Genomic DNA, 19430 nt, shown 5'->3' on the forward strand with positions numbered 1-19430 from the left:
TGGTCGGTTAATAAAAAAAATTCTTAAAAAAAATATTTGCACATTAAAAAAATTATCCAATCCCCAGTTCTGCATGGTACCCCTCCATGAGTTTCTCAAGAACTCAAACGTGAAAATGCTGAGCTTTTAACAAAAGTAAGTTACTCATCCCTAAATTGACCTCAATACCAGCCCAGCCTTTATTCTTGTTTTAAAGATAAGTAACAAAAGCTGGGGAATTGTTATGACAATAACTTAATCTGATGTTACGTTTTAAATTCCACTTGGTTTTCCAATTGGATAGTAGTGGTTATTTTTATAAGTGCATTATGATACAACTGGATTATTTGTGTAATGGGAATTATGCTTTGAGTTGAACCTTACTCTGTCATAGAAATAATCAGTGGAGATCAGTTGTCTTAAAAATCATGTACTTATGTAACTGATAACAGAGGGCCCTTCAAAATCTTAATTAAGTCACTATTTTAATCATGGATGGATACCATGTTGTTGTTTGTTGCCCCTTTCAGCTCGATTTCTAAATAACTTTAGCTCCTATACATTATTATCACAAGGTTGCATTAGCCAAAGGGTTCTGTCATTTACCACATAAGTTAAAATGTGTATTAATATGCCAGCAACTAATATAAAGCTGAGACTCCCAAAACTATAAATATTATTTTGTACTCACATCAAATTTTAGCTCTTTGGCACCATATTTTCCAACTGTACAGTAGAAACCAAATGTAATTTTCATTTAAGATTACATCTGTTAACTCTCAGCAACAGTTAGGATCAGACTGCTGTTCATTTATAATCCAGCATGTGAAGATGTTTTAACTTAAGGCATAAGTATTAACTTAAAGCATTGATATTTCCATAATAGGACAATTTTGAATGCCTGCTACAAAATGAAAATGAAATATCATAAAGATACAGAGATAGTCTTAAGAAATTAAGGTCTATCACATATTAAAAGATAATATGTGTAATTGTCTATCATATCTTGTCTGCTTTGGTGAGGCTTCATACATTTCAGTGGGGATTTCAAGTTGAATCGTTTTTGTGCAAGTTTTTTTCTTGTTCCAAAGTTTGTGGTCTGATACTGACACCTTCTGGAAAAAGCATCCTTCTGCTCTTGAAAAATAATTTCATGAGGAAATGCTTGAAAAACCTTGGAGGTATTCATAGAACATAATGAATCTGTGAACTAGATCAGAGTAATCCATACCTGTGACACATAAAGAGTGTATAGTTCTTATTCTTGAATGATGTTTCCTTTAATGTGAACAAAATGATCCTTTCTTAGTTCAGGGCCTCCTAAAGGTACAGTATACTAAAGCAAAGTATAATATCTATAGAATCTGGGATTTAAAGAAATACACTTGACCAGCCAGTCACATACATCAGTGGTTGTTTTCATTAAAGAATGAGGTCAATTCTTTGTAAAGCATCCTGAAGATGGTGATTTTATTATTAATAATAAGCATGTATACATATTAATATACAACAATGTGTTTACACAATAATGTGTCTGTGAGAGGGGAATTATTGGTTTGTAAATGTTTTTGTTTTATTATGTATTTTGTGTTCTCATTTTGTATTTTTATGTTATGAACTACCCTGTGATCTTCAGATGAAGGGCAGTATAATGAACAACAATAAGAAGAAGTATGCATGCACACGAAAGCTCATACCGATAACAAACTTAGTTGGTCTCTAAGGTGTTACTGGAAGGAATTTTTTTATTTTGTTTTGATAATTGCAGACCAACACGGCTACCTACCTGTAACTAAAAATATAGCGGATATTTTGTTTCACATTTTCAGCACAACAGTGCTCATTGCCAAAAGGAGATGCTCATGTTCAGTTTTTAAATTGTCTTGTGAGTTGTCTCTTTGGCAGTGAGGAACTCTTGTAGTAACAACAGCAAATGTAAACTTGTACGCATTGCTTCTTTGGATCACAGCCACTGTGTTGACAACATACATGCATCTGCTATACAAATTATGTATAAGATATAATAGAGAAAAAGTAGCTGTCCAGATTTCAGTGGTGCAAGGTAATGATTTGGTTATAGATAAGGCTGAAGGCTACAAATGCATCTTGTTAACTTCTCGGGTGTGCATCTCTATTGTTTCATCAAGATTCTACTGTATTGTCCATGGCATTTACATCTTGATCATGAAACAGGAGATGACAGACTGTCAGCATTTCCATTTAAAAAATAGATTAAATGTATCTTATCAATAGTAGCCAGCCACAAAGGGATTTTTAAGGCAACACTTCCTTACTGTTTAACAATGCATAAATATAAAGCTAATTTCATGATTTTTTGGTTGCATGCCACACAATGTTTTGAATTAACAACTATGATTAAATATTATTTATTTGTTTTGTTTTTCCAGAATGGGTTCCCCCTCAGCCGGAGCCACTATACAGTCCAACATGTCTGGAGACTGAGCCTCTTTGCGCAGACCCCGGAGAGGGTGCTGTGGTGTATCTAGCAGATGGAGGTCTGAGCACATTTCATTACTGAGTGCATAATACTTGAAGCATAACCATGTTTGTTATATTAAATGGTTTTCAATAGAAAAAGATACATAGTACTATCTTAGAAGTTACTGAAAAAGAGAAACTGGAGAGCAAAAGACCAAGATCTACATTTTTTTTTTAAAGTTGCAAGTATTTATTTAGAATACAAACACCACTCAAAATGCACATTTTTTGAAATATAATGGCAGACAGTGGTTGTTACTGAACAATTAACAGGCTGTTATCCTAAAGATAATGTCATGGGCAACTAGTTGCATATACTTTCTGGTGGCCCTGGATGACAGAAGGCTCATTCTGTATGTATAAGAAACTTAGTTATCCATCTGGGGCTACACTGAGCATCAAAATGAAGATTCAAATACACAGTTAAGTGTGAATGTGCATTTTAAGCTACACACATGTATAGTCTGCAGCTGCATGCAGATCTGGTTTTTTGAATGGGGGAGATTAACATGGGAGCAAGTCCTACTGAATTCAGCAGAATTCACATTCATTGACATAATGAGTGTAACTGTCCTCGCTCCGGCCCTCAATTCTGCATTCCAGAAATCCCGAAAGCTTTATTAAAGAGTTCTGTACACAATCTCTGCATCAGCTCAAGATACAGGTTACAAGGTTAAAAGGCACATCAGCAGAGTCTAGGATACATAGCTAGACATAAGTAAAGACATTGTTCCAAAACATGCTGTACACCTTCCACTCTGGAGCTCATAATTCTTGTCGTTTCCCTCCCAAGCAAGAAGATTGAGCTTGCAGGTATGTGCTCCTGTGGGAATGGATCTGTTTGCACTTGCACTGTCAGTGGCATGCTCTTGGCAATGGAACTTGAGTCCAGGCCTCCATTCTAGTTGGCGCCAATTCATTGACTTGCCAGCTCCTCTATTACTGTGAGAACCTTAACTCTCAGCAGGTTGGGGTTCCCCATCCCCTTCCGGAACATCTGATAGCCCCAGGTCAGGGTCCCCCTCCACATCATTGCTTGAGCTTTCCCCAACCCCTTTCTCAGCCTTTTCATCTGACCGATTACTACCCCATCCCACTTGGTGGCATGGGGCCCGTGACAGTAGCTGATATTTTGAGGCAAAAATATTATTATATAACACATATGAAAGTTAGTGTAAGCATTAAGAAAACACTGCAGGAGTGAACAAAGGCAGTGACACTTGCTTAAAGGGATGCCATATACAGAGGCTATATTCAGATGCTGGATATGTAAACCCAATAGATACCATTTTAAACAGCTGTCTATATGATACTGAATGCTTCTTGACCAAGTTTTAGTTTTGAAATTCCTAAGGGAAATCAGGGAAATTCTGCAGTGGCACTAGGACACCACCAAGTGGATAGTCTCTGAGTGACCCCTCCCTTCTTGCACAGAATATTTTTCTAATAGTAATTCACAACTGAATAATAATTGTATATTTTGCTTCTCTCACTAGCTGATAAAGAGTCCAGCTTTATGTATTCTCGAATAGGGGGGAGCTTCCCCTCAAAGCAGGTGCTTCCTCAATCATGGGATGACTGGGACAATACTTTGATCTTTGAAGCACGATTTGAAAGTGGCAATCTGCAAAAGGTGGTCAAAATGTAGGTTGCTCACCATTTCCCTTTGATTTGCAGGAGTAGTTGCTGGTTTCTGTCTGCATTTGTTCTGGCATTAAAGGGTGATATCCAACTAAGTAATTACTTGAAGTAGTCGCATTGAAATCAGTAGGTTGACTACTTAGACTGAGTATGGATATCACCTGTTCTCTTGTTTTGGCAGACCTGGATTAATAGCTTAGAAAACCTGAAATGCAGATATCCATATACACTTGCAGGAAAGTTTGTATTGGCTTATTAGAATCCCAGAATCACACAAAGAGGACTAATTTCTGACCACTCAGCACTTGTACAAAATATAGACAGTCAGGACCACAAAAACACTCCAAATGTGTGAATTGGTATGTAATCATATGTGAATCAAAATAAAGCAGTAAGATAAAACAGCTAATGAACATAATTGTAAAATACAATATATATTGAAAAGACATAAGAGAATATAACTTAACTGCTCATTCAAGACATCTGAGAATTTGATCTAAGCCCACCATAAAGATCATGTGGACTATTTTTAAAATACAAATATGTGCATGAACAAGTTCCTTACAAGTTTATTATAGGCAACAAAATCTACAAACAATTTTTTGTGACAGAAATTTGGGTTTAAAAAGATACATTTGAAATAAGAGAGATAAAGGAGCAGCATATATCATGTTTCATAACTGCCTGAATGCCCAACAGTATATTATATACTAAAATACTTTTCTCCTTTTCCCATGCCAGTAGTGATTTTGAGTACCAGCTGACACTACGCACTGATCTCTACACAAATAAGCACACCCAGTGGTACTACTTCCAGGTCACCAACACCCAAGCAGGAATGCCCTACCGTTTCACCATTGTCAACTTCACCAAGCCAACAAGTTTGTATAATCGTGGTATGCGTCCGCTGCTGTATTCAGAAGCAGAAGCAAAGATCCACAAGGTGGGGTGGCAAAGGACAGGAGATGAAATCAAGTATTATAAAAACAATCTCGGCCAAGGTGGGCGCCAGTATTTTTCCCTGACATGGACGTTCCAGTTCCCGCATGATAGAGACACCTGCTATTTTGCCCACTGCTATCCTTACACTTACAGTAACCTGCAAGACTACCTAGCAACCGTTGCTAGCGACCCAAGGCGGTCCAAGTTCTGCAAGATCCGCATCTTGTGCCATTCCCTGGCTAGGAACATAGTCTATGTTCTAACCATCACTAACCCCTTGCAAGATTTTCAGGAGGAAAAACGCAAGGCAGCGGTGATTTTGACTGCCAGGGTGCACCCAGGTGAAACGAATAGTTCCTGGGTGATGAAGGGCTTTCTGGATTACATTCTGGGGGATTCAAATAATGCCCAGTGGCTTCGGGACACTTTTGTTTTTAAGGTGGTACCAATGCTGAATCCAGATGGTGTGATTGTAGGCAATTACCGCTGCTCTTTAGCAGGCAGGGACTTAAACCGCAACTATAAATCGGATCTCAAGGAATCATTCCCTCCCATCTGGTGTACCCGCAGCATGATCAAAAGGTAAAAAGGTAACACCATCCCTTTTCTGTGTCCAGTATCACCACTCTTTGTTGATTATTATACCAAAATTAATTAATACATAATGTGTATTCATCTTGTTGCATTGAACTTATTTTTTGTTCAAATTTTGTTGAAATTTTAGGTACCGTATTTTTCGCCCTATAGGACGCACTTTTTCCCCTCCAAAAATGAAGGGGAAATCTGTGTGGGTCCTATGGAGCGAATACAGGCTTTCGCTGAAGCTTGGAGAGCGAGAGGGGTCGGTGCGCAGGAAGCTTTCCGCAAGCCTGGGGAGCCCGCGGGAGTTCCCGCAGGGCTCCCTAGGCTGCGGATAGCAACCTGCTGCCCAGCGCGTGGGGAACGCTGAAGCAGAGCACCCTGCACTTCGGGCAGACATCGGGCAGCCCCACAAGCTCGGGGACAGCGGGGAGGCAGAGCGCCGCCATACCGCTGTTCCCCGACCTGGTTTGGATTCCCCGACCTGGTTTTTGGGGGGGAAATAAAGGGGGGGAAATTTCCTTTATTTCCCCCCAAAAAAACTAGGTGCGTCTTATGGGCCGGTGCATCCTATGGGACGAAAAATACGGTACATCTAAATGTTGTTTTAATACTTTCCCTGACTGGCATGTAGAAGGCCGCCAGGAAAATCATGAGTTGGCACTCCCTGCTGCTGAGGACAGGCATGTGATAAAGTTAGAATTATAAAACCAGCGGCAGCTTCTCAAGCCCTCTTCCTTTCCCTGCCTAGCCTAGGATAGAGTATTCCTTCAGCTTCTGCTAGAATTCTATTGAAGACATTTTATCTTGTAATTATTAGCTTTTTCTCTATTTGCTCATCTTTAGCCCGTTCCTTTTTTGTTTTCACCTGTTTCCCACTGTGTGTTTTAAAAAAGAAAAGACTAATTTAGTTGCTCTCTTTCCTGGTTTGGCTGTCTGTCTTTCATGCCTTCATCAGGAAAAGCCACTTCTGCTCCCTGGTTTCCCATGGGCATCTGGTGTGAAAACAAGATGCTGGACTAGATGGGCCATTGGCCTGATCTAGCAGGCTATTCTTATGCTCTTATATGTATAGAAATGCTCTGAGGGGATAGGGGAAACGAGCCCTGTGTGTTTCAAATATTTAATGTGTACATAGAGCTATCAGTGATCTTACAACTCCTGACCTCTCTTGCTGCATGGGATCTGGCATCAGTCCAGAACATGAGAGCCCATCAGGAAGTCTGGTTTTTTTTCCCCTTATGTTTGTTTTCACTCTACCTACTTCCCTGGAGTCAAATCAAACTGCAGTCAAGGTGGTTTTTGAGTTGAGGGTTTAACGGCAGGTTTGTCTGGGTCTTAATTTGGACCATCTGTTTTGGGCTCAGATCTGGAAGTTAGCTTTGGGAAGTCGCATTTTCCTGAAGGCCTCCTACACACTGACCAGGAAATGAAACTTGTTAGTCATTGTGTGTGGGGGTTCTAGTGGGCATGCAGGAGGCCTCCTTCTCCACCCTGGCTTAGTACAGATGACACTAGTCATCACTGGTTTTTGAATGTTTTAAATTACCTGTTTTTAACTGTCTTTTACTGATAATTTTTATTTAATGTAACCTTCTTTGGGGTTTTATTATGATAAAGCAGAACAAACATTTTATTAAATGTAAAATGAAATAAAAATAAATCATCTTAGTCTTTGGGGGTTTGGTCCTTCCAGTTTAAACCATGCCTTTTTTGTGGTGTTTTTCTTTCCTTTCTGTATGGGTTTGTTTGTTTGTTCCTTCAGTCATACACTCTCTCTTTTTCTCTGTCTTTCAACAATGGTTGGAACTTGAGAGGGGCTGAGGAATTGGCTGTATAATTCTAACTTATTCATATGCTCCTTCCTTCCTTCCTTCCTCCTGCCTTCCTGGTGATGGATTTAACACATTGTTTCCATGGAAAACTCCTGCAAAGCCACTGGAAGGGAATATCCACAGTGAAGTAACCAGTGTTCCATTCTAACGAACATAGACTGGAAAGACCAACCTCTGGAGAAGGAAGGGAATTCCCCTATACCAATAAAGGGGACTATTTTCCTCAACAAAGCTCTTTAATCTGTTAACTGTGTTTTTCACATAATGACAGCAACTTATGTGATAGTTCTGTTTTTTAAACATTTGTCACGTGTCGGCTGCAATGGAAAAAGCATTTTAATATTGTGCATTTAGTATCTGTCATTGGAAAGGAAAGGCAGTGATGGCCTAATAGGTGCAACTCAGCTCTTATTGGACTCAAGGGAAAAGCTCCCCTGACACTAATGCAGCTAACTAATGCAGCTAACCAGTGCAGGTTGTTTCAGTAGAAAAACAATCTGTCAAGCAATGATCATCTTTAATACGTTTAAGAGATTTCCTACAATTGTTATCATAACCCAAAGAATCAAGAGTGTCTGATTTGCAGAAACCAAAGCTGCTCTTATTTAACTTTCTACCTTGTTACAGAATGATGGGAGAGCGCAAGGTTCTCCTATATTGTGACCTTCATGGTCATAGCAGAAAAGAGAATGTCTTCATGTATGGCTGTGAAAAACGAGATCATCAAGAAGAAGGGGCAGGCTTACATCAGCGCGTTTTCCCTCTCATTATGAGCAAACGTTGTCCCGATAAAGTAAGCTGACATTTAACATTAATATGTAAGAAATCATCTCTTTCAGTACATTAAAAATTTACTAAATCACTTCACAGTTTTCTAAGTTGTTTCAATGATCTAAACATTGTAAGAAGTTTGTGCTCTAAAAATAAGGGATTATATTGTGATAGTTGTTAAACATACTAGGAGCTTCCTTAGTGAGTCCCTTTAGGAGCATGTACCATGACATGAAGTTATTATATCATGCACTTCCTTCTGCCCCTGCCCTCTACCCCACATCTGTAACAGCCTATAATGCACAGTGGGCAAGAGGACATGAATGACTTGACAACATGACATCACCAGTAAACCAAACTATGTGTTGAGGAAGACTGTGGCACGGGGAGGTCATTTCTGGGCACAGCTGTATAGTTTTGGCCTCGTTGCAAAAGCGCAGTAGTAATTCCACTTCTCTCTTTGTTAAGTTCTCGTTCCAAGATTGCAATTTCAAGATACAAAAAGCTAGAGAAGGGACAGGTCGAATAGTGATGTGGAAGATGGGCATCAGCAACAGCTATACCTTAGAAGTTACTTTCTGTGGGTCTAAACTGGGTAAGGCAAATATAGTTTTTCTCTAGAATCTATATTTAAAGCATTCAAAGAAGTCTCATGTCTTGTAGCTGCAGATTCTTTAAGAGATAATGCAAGCTTACTGTGTTTGACAGATAAATACTACATAGGAAGACATGTTGAAATGTTAATGTTATAGGTATATATTAAAATTGCATTTGGCCCAAGAAATAGTGGTTGTGGGTACCAAATGTAACAATTACAGGGAGTAAATGACTACAGAAGGGTGAGATTTTGGCTAATGAGTTTAAAACTGAGTTTATGCTTACCTGAAAGTCAGTTAAGCTGTATTTACACAGCACACTAGTTTAACAGTGATTCCCTCTTTGGGTATTGTAGTTCTTTGAAGTTGGGTAGGTAGGAATCTCTAACACAGAATTCTCACACTTTCACAACTTTGAAACTGTGGTTGTTGAACTGATATAAAATATTTATCTACCTTATACTGAAGATGTGTCCTTGTGAAGGAATCAGACTAAGACTATTTAACAAGAAATAGCAATCTTTTATATAGTTTTGTGTGGAAATTATTGGTGTTAATTTGCATCCTACTGTCAACCTTAGATGGTAGAAAATAATGAGGGAAAGTGTGAATGTGAGGCAGACTAATCTGCAATGGAGCTAAGGCAGAAGTGTACTTGTTTGGTTTATCTGTGGATTGGGTTATTTTAAAAAAGGTAGCTGAATGTTATAATTGGAAAGCAAAGGGTATCATTGGAAAGGCAAAGGAATGGAGGTTCTCAAAAGGAACTATGGGAAGGAGTTTGGGAATATGGAATGTGAAAAGCCATTTGATGAACTTTTGAAAGTAAAAGATTTAAAATAAATATAAAATGTTTTGCTAACAAAGAAGTGTTATTGGGTTGGTAGCAGTCCAAATTAAATGTGGAATTCCATCAGTGGAATTAAAATCCACTGATGTTGCTGATATTGAATAGGACAATTATTTCTTCACTGGTGACTGGTCCCCCCCCCCTTTTCCAGGCAGTAGACATGGTACCCACTTTAGTACCAAGGATCTAGAATCCATAGGACACCATTTCTGTGGCTCACTGTTGGACTTCTGTAATAAAAAGAAGAGTAAGGTAATGCAAATAAACATTATTTCTTGCAGCAGTAATATCTGCAGCAATTATGTACTTAAAGGAATACAGTCAAAGTATTTATTATTATTTGGAAGTAGTGAGGCAGTAAATTTTATTGTTAACAGTGTGTCTTTTTCCTTAGTATAACGAGTGCCTGAATGAATTGGAGGAAATGCTGAAAAAGGGTGATCTATCTGCCTCTGTCAATGACAGAGATTCCAGGTAAAAGGACCTCTTCTAACAATTGTTTTATTTCTAGCTTGTTATTGAGGAAATCGGTGCCATGCTTTCCAGATGTGTTTGCGGAGCAGATAATTGATTTGTTGTGCAGACAAATTCTAGAAATCCATACTCTTGTAAATGAAAATAAACATAATTATTTTTCTTTTACAGTTCTGACAGTTCAGACTCCAATGAGGTTACCGTTAAACTAGAAGCCCAGGTACAATATACATTATCATCAAAAATTCAGCTTTAGTAAGATTTTACTTGAAATTAATTTCCTTGAAATGTAATATAATGATATACAGAACAGTATACTGATGTTTAGTTGCAATGTGTCAAAATAATATAGACACACCAGTTTTTTTATTCATAAGAAATATACTGGAAAACAAAAAGAAACAACTAGCAGTGCTTGATTTATAATGTAGAACACAACTACTTTATAATATCAGCTTGAATGGCAGATTTAGAATTCTTCATACTATCGGAAACACGCTTCTCAATAATTAACTGACATACCAACTATTCAATATTAATATTAACTGACATACCAACTATTCAATATTAACTGACATACCAACTATTCTTCTGTAAATTGTATCTTCAGACAAAGGAATTTTCACAATCAAGGCTCAGGCAGGCTTAATTGATTTTTCCTGCTGTTGTATGTGGTTTTGTCTGTTGAGCAATCCATTCTGTCACTTGGTAAGATATAATTTGCATCTTATCTGAGACTTTTTGAAATATGTTCGCTGGTATTTCTGCTGTTCCAAAAGCCTTTCAAAATATTGAACCTTCTTTTTCACCAGATTTCCGTGTTTTGACAGCAGACGTCTTGTCATCTTGTTTAGGACCATGTTAGAATTGGAAAGCTTCTGGCCACAGATCAAACACATAGGCTGAGGGACGTTTTCATCTCCAGCCCATGGGAAACTGAGACTCAGATAGATATCCACATATTGCTGACAAACGTGGATCACTAGGATTGTTTTCAGTATCACTTGATGCACTTATGCTCATTTTGAAAAGATGGCTATCCATATTCTGCAAATAAAAAAAATATTTTGATACTGTACTACACTACACTGAAATGTTTAACTATTTCTTGGATTGTCCTTGAAACTTTCCACCACACTTGCCATCCTTTCCTGCCAGAACCTCTGCTTTAAAGAGTCTTCTTGAACCAGACACAGCAGACCACAATATTGTTATTGTGAGTAGCAAGTGGTGGCACCTAGTTTTGCTCTACTTGTCTCCCTGCACAGCAAGATCAGTTCTGTCTTCTGAGAGGCCCAGCTCCCATCATCACTGAGGGAGGTGGGATGAGGCAAGAAGCAGCTGGCTGGGCACAGGCCTTGCCTCCCTCTCCCAAGACTTATAGCATGCACTTCTTGTTAGTTGGGGACATATGAAAGGTGCAGAATAGGTGGGGCTGGACAAGACATACACACATACTGTGAGTGATAAATCAGAAATCAAACGTGGAGAACATATGCTCAAAGAGGGAAAGATGTCATGCTAAAAAGTCATTTCATTTAGGGGGAAACTAAGCATTTCAAGAAATATTACTTTGTTGCTACTGACAAAAATAGAAACCTCAAAATAATAGTCTTCATCTCTATCAATAACATTTGATACAATTTACCCCATCCCTTGGCTGACATTGTTACACAGTGTTTCCACCCCAGTCCAGTCATTGGGGTGCATTGGGCTGCAGCCACTGATGTGGAGGAGGGTGAGGAGATGCACATTATATTTTCAGGAAATCAGGATGAATTGTGTTAGATTTTATTGAGGAGGATTTGGGATGTGAAATGGGGGCATGTCTGCCATTTAGTTGTTCAACATCTAGTTGACACAACATCTAGTTGTTCCCTTAAATCCTTTTGAGTTACTAAGATATAAGAATAAGATGTAAAAGTTAAATGAAGAAAAAATATATAATGTAGATAACTGTAATCCTATTAAATCCAGATATACATTTTAATTTGTTTGTTTGTTTTGCTTGTTAGGCAAAACCAAGAAAGAAGTATCTGAAAACCAAGAAAGAAAGGAGTGCCTTTCAGGTGTCATCAGGAAGAAGATTTTCCAAGCAACCCTATGAATCAATTGTAAAGCATTATTATTATTATTATTATTATTATTATTATTATTATTATTATTATCACTAGGTATTAATGAGATTAGTAGGGTTGACCTTCAGGATTCTATCCATCATAAGACCAGGAACAGACCTTATTCTTCGCCTCTTAGATCCATCACAATAAAGTCATAGACTGAACTAGGAAAATCCAGTACTTATTTGAGCAGACTGGTGCAGTTCAGAAAAGGTGTCTTCAGTACTTTCTTTTGTGGAAATAGAAGGAAAGTGCATCTTGAAAATTCCTGAAATATTATGAGAGTATTTTGTTTACTTTTGCATCCTTTTAAGTATAATAGTGTCTCTTATAAATACAGCAATCCCTTTCTTCCTGTTTAGAGTGAAACCAAAAAATCAGAAGAACCTTCCCACAGAATTTCCAAGAGCCATGAACAAATTATAAAAAGTGTAAGGATTTCTATGTATTGTGAAAGATCTGTTGTCCTTTTGTGATCAGAATAGGATTATACAGTATACAGCACAATAGTTAACTGACAGCAAACATTAGTCAGTCAAATCTCCTGCTTATATGAATTCTAAGGTATACCCATAGGAATATATTTGAAATGTTTGATTTTTTAGTAGCTGTTTATAATTGCTCTTTTCCTCAAGTATTCAGACAAGTGAAAATTTATACTTTGGGTTAAGTATAAACTTCTTTTTTTCTTTTTGTAAAGGCTTTTTGCAGTACTGTTACAGTTACTACTAATAACTGTGAAATATAGTTATTCACCAAATCAGCAAGGGAGATACTAATGTGTATTAGTATCATTAAGGATGTAATTGTACATCTCTTTCATGTTTCTGAGCTGGGCCACTGAACAGCTTTTTTTGAAGAGATAGTCCCCTAAAGTTGTTGAGCTTTATGGGGGGGCAGGCTTCTGCTGGGGGAAGGCAGAACCTCAGTTAATTGAGTACTTTCAATGCTTTCCAATAATTTTGTTCCCCACCCCCATTGGCTATGCCCCTGCCATGGTATTATTTTAGTTCTTCCCATGTAAGTGAAGTGACTGGTACATGTTTCTCTTTCTCCACAGACCCAGGTTTTTCAGAAACTGAAACCAATGGAGCTGCAAAACATACGAAAGGAAAAATATGAAATTACCAAGCAGACTGTAGAACCTTTGTCCAGAACACCCAATGCTAAAAAGGTTTGGCTGGCCCATTAATAGAATAATTTTCCAGATAATCAGAAAATGCATATAGCTTTATGTTAGTGACAACCAAAAGCAGAGTTTGACTTTGACATTAGGAAAAGCTAAAAGGATGCTGTGTCCTGTTGTTAAAGGGATATCTGACAATGTAACATTACCACTTAAAATAATATGTGTGCTTTGCAATTTATTTATTTATTTAATTCCTCAAATAGAACAGCATTGTGGAACCTGCTCTAGTTAAAAGAATCATAGTTCCTTTAACTTTGTACAACAGTGCTTGGACAGCAGACTGTAAGGTCACTTGTTGTTTCTTCTATCTCCTAGAAGTTGTTAACACCAAAGGTCCTTTACCTGTGTTTTAAGACTTTCAGTAAAAGTGATTAAAAAAAGCTTTGTAGCTTTATTCAGAACAATCAGTGAAATACATTGAGTAATTATTTCTTTAACTTTTAGCAGGCAGGTATTCTGTTTTACAGAAATGTATTTTATTTATTTATTTATTTATAATAATTTTTATTAACTGGCCAATCACATCAAATTAAATCACATCATATAAATTCCGAATTACAAAGCCAAATTTTTAAATTTTGTTGGGGGAACCCATACTTCAAGATCCAAAGGGGAATTCAGATCATCTTCTTATTACTGCGTTAATGTCCAAATCAGTCCCAATCAGTCCAAACAAAGTTCATAATTCTATCCAGTCTTATCTTGGTGTTGCCACATCATATCTTGTTCGTATAATTTCTCTTTTTCCTTTACGATCTCTTCTGTTAGTCTCCTTAAGCCGATAGCAAGTGTAATAATCCTGTGTGGATTTCCCGTTCCTTCACTAAGTCCAGATGGTTTCCATATATCTCCTTCGTAGATAACATCACTTTATCCATCATAAATTTTGGCATTTGTCGCTCTTAAGTCCCACCGAGGAGTTGATTCACGATATGTAAACAACTCTATTTCTCTCTTTCTCCTCCCAGACCCAAGAGCTCCCACAATGCCTCACAAAATGGCGAACGGCATTTTTTCCTGACTGCGTCACTCCAAAACTCTTAGCTTTCCAGCTTCATCTTGAAACATAGCTTTGGATCGAAAGTTTATCTCCACACAGCCTTAAATCCACAGCTTAAGTCCTTAATTTCTGACTCATTAGGGGAGGGGGATTCTTGTTAAATCACATAAAAAGGTAGAGGCAGGTTTTTCCCCCCCTCCCCCCTCAGTCATTACCGTATCTTGACGTTCTTCTCGTATTTTATTGTTGTCTTGTTATCAGAGATCTCTTCTGTCAGCAGTATTTACTCCCCTTTTTCCTTGATGTATGTGCAATTAATCATGTCCAAATTATTTCTTTTAAAGATCATTGCAACCAGCGGCGCGAATCGGGGATGGCGTCGAGGAGTGCCGAAAATCCCACAGGAGGGCTTTGTGCCTAGTGCCCCCACCCCCACAAATTTGGGGGTGGTATAGGGCACAGCAGGCAAGGGCCGTCCCCCCCATAATCCTGGGGGGGTTAAGGAGGCTAATTACCCCATCATAGCCTCCAAATTACCTCGTGTGGGTCGGAGAGATGTTATTGTCAGCCATCTTCCGATGCGCCACCTAGTGGCCCCCCCTACAGAAATACAGAAATGTATTTTAAAGTATGGTCCATTTTAAAAGAAAGGGATATAATTATATCTCAGTTCCCTGAAGAGCCTTTAGTTTCAGCGCAACAGGCAGTTTGATCATGCTTTTCTTCATTTGTGATTATCATAACATGTTCTGTGGCCCTTAGCTTCCCATATGCAGAAAGAGAAAGGATGATCTGCTTTTAAACAAGCTATTCTTATGAGATTATGCCCTCAGAGTATTCTAATTTGGAAGAATCTGCTCATTCGAGGGGTTAGTGGCTGAAAATTAAGAGCCATGGTATACATTACATACAGGAAAAAATAAAGACAATACTCATAAATCCCAGATTGGAATCCACTAGTAATTCATTTCAAATTGGTTACACGGACCATCTGAAATTATTATTATTATTATTATTATTATTATTATTATTATTATTATTTATTATTTATACCCTGCCCATCTGGCTGGGCCTCCCCAGCCACTCTGGGCGGCTTCCATAGAAACCAAAAATACAGTAAAATATCACACGTTAAAAACTTCCCTGAACAGGGCTGCCTTAAGATGTCTTCTGAATGTCAGGTAGTTGTTTATCGCTTTGACATCTGATGGGAGGGCGTTCCACAGAGAGGGCGCCACTACCGAGAAGGCCCTCTGCCTGGTTCCCTGTAGCTTTGCTTCTCGCAATGAGGGAACCGCCAGAAGGCCCTCGGCGCTGGACCTCAGCGTCCGGGCAGAACAATGGGGGTGGAGACGCTCCTTCAGGTATACTGGACCGAGGCCGTTTAGGGCTTTAAAAGTCAGCACCGACACTTTGAATTGTGCTCAGAAACATACTGGGAGCCAATGTAGGTCTTTCAAGACCGGTGTTATATGGTCTCGGCGGCCGCCCCCAGTCACCAGTCTAGCTGCCACATTCTGGATTAGTTGTAGTTTCCGAGTCACCTTCAAAGGTAGCCCCACGTAGAGTGCATTGCAGTAGTCCAAGCGGGAGATAACCAGAGCATGCACCACTCTGGCGAGACAGTCCGCAGGCAGATAGGGTCTCAGCCTACGTACCAGATGGAGCTGGTAAACAGCTGCCCTGGACACAGATTTGACCTGTGCCTCCATGGACAGCTGTGAGTCCAAAATGACTCCCAGGCTGCGCACCTGGTCCTTCAGGGGCACAGTTACCCCATTCAGGACCAGGGAATCCTCCACACCTGCCCGCCTCCTGTCCCCCCAAAACAGTACTTCTGTCTTGTCAGGATTCAACCTCAAACTGTTAGCCCCCATCCATCCTCCAACCGCCTTCAGACACTCACACAGGACCTTCACCGCCTTCACTGGTTCTGATTTAAAAGGGAGGTAGAGCTGGGTATCATCCGCATACTGATGAACACCCAGCCCAAACCTCCTGATGATCTCTCCCAGTGGCTGCATGTAAATGTTGAAAAGCATGGGGGAGAGGACAGAACCCTGAGGCACCCCACAAGTGAGAGCCCAGGGGTCTGAACACTCATCCCCCACCACCACTTTCTGAACACGGCCCAGGAGGAAGGAGCGGAACCACTGTATGACAGTGCCCCCAGCTCCCAGCCCCTCAAGACGGTCCAGAAGGATGTTATGGTCAATGGTATCAAACGCCGCTGAGAGATCCAGCAGAACTAGGAAACAGCTCTCACCTTTGTCCCTAGCCCGCCGGAGATCATCAACCAGTGAGACCAAGACAGTTTCAGTCCCATGATGAGGCCTGAATCCCGACTGGAAGGGATCCAAATGGTCCACTTCTTCCAGGCGTGCCTGGAGTTGTTTAGCAACTGCTCGCTCAATCACCTTGCCCAAGAATGGAAGATTTGAGACTGGGCGATAGTTGGCCATTGTGGCCGCATCTAAAGATGGTATTTTAAGAAGCGGTTTAATAACCGCCTCTTTCAGCGGGTCTGGGAAGGCTCCCTCATGGAGGGAAGTACTCATGGAGGGAAGTATTCACCACCCCACAAAGCCCATCGCCCAGTCCTTCCCGGCTAGCTTTTATAAGCCAGGATGGGCAAGGATCCAGGAGACAGGTGGTTGGTTTCACTCGTCCAAGCAGCCTGTCCACATCCTCGGAGGTAACAGATTGGAATTGATCCCACTCAACTTGACTAGACAAAACTCTAGCACTCTCCCGCCCCGGCCCTGCTCCCACGGTGGAGTCTACTTCTTCCCGAATCTGAGCGATTTTATCTGCAAAAAACTTTGCAAAATCATTGCAGGAGAACATGTGGCCTGTACTGGGCCCCGATGTTGCAGGTGGTTCCGCTAAATTGTGAACCACCTGAAAAAGTCTCCTGCTGCTGTTTTCTGCAGATGCAATAGAGGCGGTGAAGAAATTCTTCGCTGTTGCTATCGCCACTTGGTAGGCTCGACGTTGAGCTCTAACCTGTGTCCGGTCAGATTCGGAATGAGTTATCCACCACCGGCGCTCTAGCCGTCTCAAAGATTGTTTCATTGCCCTCAGATCCGTGGAAAACCACGGGGCTGTCCGGGCTCCATGCAATCGGAGAGGCGCTTCGAAGCCAAACAGTCAATAGCCCTGGTTAACTCCACATTCCAGCGGGCCACCAGGGAATCAGCTGAAAGGCCATCAACATGGGATAAAGCATCCCCTATCACTCTCTGGAAACCATTTGGATCCATTAAGTGGCGGGGGCGGACCATCCCCTGCAGAGGGGATGGGTCACACCAGGAAGTCCAGTTGCACCAGGAAGTGATCTGACCATGGCACTTCTTTCGTTTCGCTTTTACTTAGTGTCAGATCACCAACATCCATAGAGGTAAACACCAGGTCCAAGGCATGTCCGCGGCTATGGGTTGGGCCAGACTTATTCAGGGACAGCCCCATGGAGGCCATGCTTTCCACGAAGTCCCGAGCGGCCCCTTGTAAGGTCGTGTCGGCATGGATGTTAAAATCCCCTAGGACAACCAAGCTAGGTGTCTCCAGGAGAACATCCACCACGACCTGAAGCAGCTCGGGCAGGGAATCCTTGGTGCAGCGGAGAGGTCGGTACACCAAAAGGAATCTTGTACTGCCCCTATTGCCCAACTTCCAGAACATGCACTCAGAAAACTGGGTCTTCCCAATAGGACGCCTGGTGCAAACTAATGACTTCCTAAAAATCACTGCAAACCCCCCCCCCCCCCCGCCGCCCACATGACCTGGGTTGCTGTGCGTAAGAGAAACCTGGTGGACAAGCAGCGGCAAGGACAGGCCCATCTGCTTCATCCAACCAAGTCTCTCTTACACATGCCAGGTCAAGTCCTCCATCCATGATCAAGTCATGGATGGCAGTGGTCTTATGAATCATTGACCTGGCATTGCACAGCAGCACCTTCAGGTCATGTGGGTATCCCTTGCTGATTCTAGTATCCATCCGGTCAGGACCAGACCCGGAGGCAGGAATAGTCCTCAGACAACGACTAAACCTGCCCCCTCTGTAATGACATGGTCTAGTCTTAGCGTAACTCCTCCTCCTACCCGTGATCACTGAGATCGGTTGTCCCAGTGCATCCCCCTCTGTGGAACATGCCCCAACCATTTTGTGGGCTGGGGCCCACTCCCCGGCAGCCCTAACCCCTCCCCCTAAGAACAAAATAACACCTTAAACAAACAAACAAACAAACAAAACCAATAAAGCAATACAAACAAAAAACTGTAAAAATTACAAAAAACATCAAAATCAAAAAAATTCCCCAAGCCCAACCAAACATCCATCCCACCCACACCCCACAAATATCAGGGATCGTGAAGGAAAGGAAACTAAGAGAATTTGCTCTGTCAACCCACTATGCGTACCTATTAAGCCCTGTATGGATTAGTTTAATATGGTTTGAACATCTTTTCATTGAACAAAAATATTCCACAACAACCCAAATCTAGAACTTGCTACAAGGACAAAAGCTCCATAAAACAGCAAATGTTTAAGAACAAGTGAACAAAGCTGTTAATTTACTGCTGAGAGACTTGGAAGGTCCTTTCCTGTGACCCCTGTTTCAGGGGGTGAGAGAACTTATGCTGAGTACCCGATTGCTGCAATCCACACACAGTACAACATTAATATCAGCCAACATTAATATCTCATGCATCCAGATGACTGATGAGACTATTACGTGACTAGCACAAATAACACAGGTTTTTGTTATAAGCTTGCCTGCATCACTGCAGGAGTGTCCCCAGACAAAATGTTTCTGCCTTTCTAGGAATGCTCTGAGCACTTTTGGGAATGCGCTAAGGAGGAAAACGGGAAGCTGCCATACAGAGGTTGGGTTGGCACCAACACCTCCTTCCACTCCAGTCTGAAAGGAAGACGGAGGAGACATTTTGAGGTAAGC

The 19430-nt window shown here is 40.6% G+C and overlaps 1 protein-coding gene across 3 annotated transcripts in view; it reads left to right on the plus strand.

Annotated features, from left to right (window-relative positions):
• The window catches only part of AGBL3 (AGBL carboxypeptidase 3), a 41474-nt gene that overhangs the window by 10538 nt on the left and 11506 nt on the right, over positions 1 to 19430 (plus strand). For 2 of the 3 annotated variants that reach the window (XM_079993847.1, XM_079993846.1), the window contains exons 5-16: positions 2388 to 2495; positions 3975 to 4122; positions 4861 to 5643; positions 8103 to 8268; positions 8715 to 8841; positions 9844 to 9944; positions 10087 to 10166; positions 10338 to 10386; positions 12182 to 12280; positions 12649 to 12717; positions 13347 to 13460; positions 19299 to 19424. In XM_079993847.1, the coding sequence (XP_079849973.1) occupies positions 2388 to 2495; positions 3975 to 4122; positions 4861 to 5643; positions 8103 to 8268; positions 8715 to 8841; positions 9844 to 9944; positions 10087 to 10166; positions 10338 to 10386; positions 12182 to 12280; positions 12649 to 12717; positions 13347 to 13460; positions 19299 to 19424 (1970 nt within the window). Of the gene's footprint in view, positions 1 to 2387; positions 2496 to 3974; positions 4123 to 4860; positions 5644 to 8102; positions 8269 to 8714; positions 8842 to 9843; positions 9945 to 10086; positions 10167 to 10337; positions 10387 to 12181; positions 12281 to 12648; positions 12718 to 13346; positions 13461 to 19298; positions 19425 to 19430 lie in introns of those variants that run through there. The other variant, XM_079993848.1, reaches the window with a different exon arrangement.

This window comes from Podarcis cretensis, assembly GCF_951804945.1.
Source record: "Podarcis cretensis genome assembly, chromosome: 10".
NCBI lineage: Eukaryota > Metazoa > Chordata > Lepidosauria > Squamata > Lacertidae > Podarcis > Podarcis cretensis.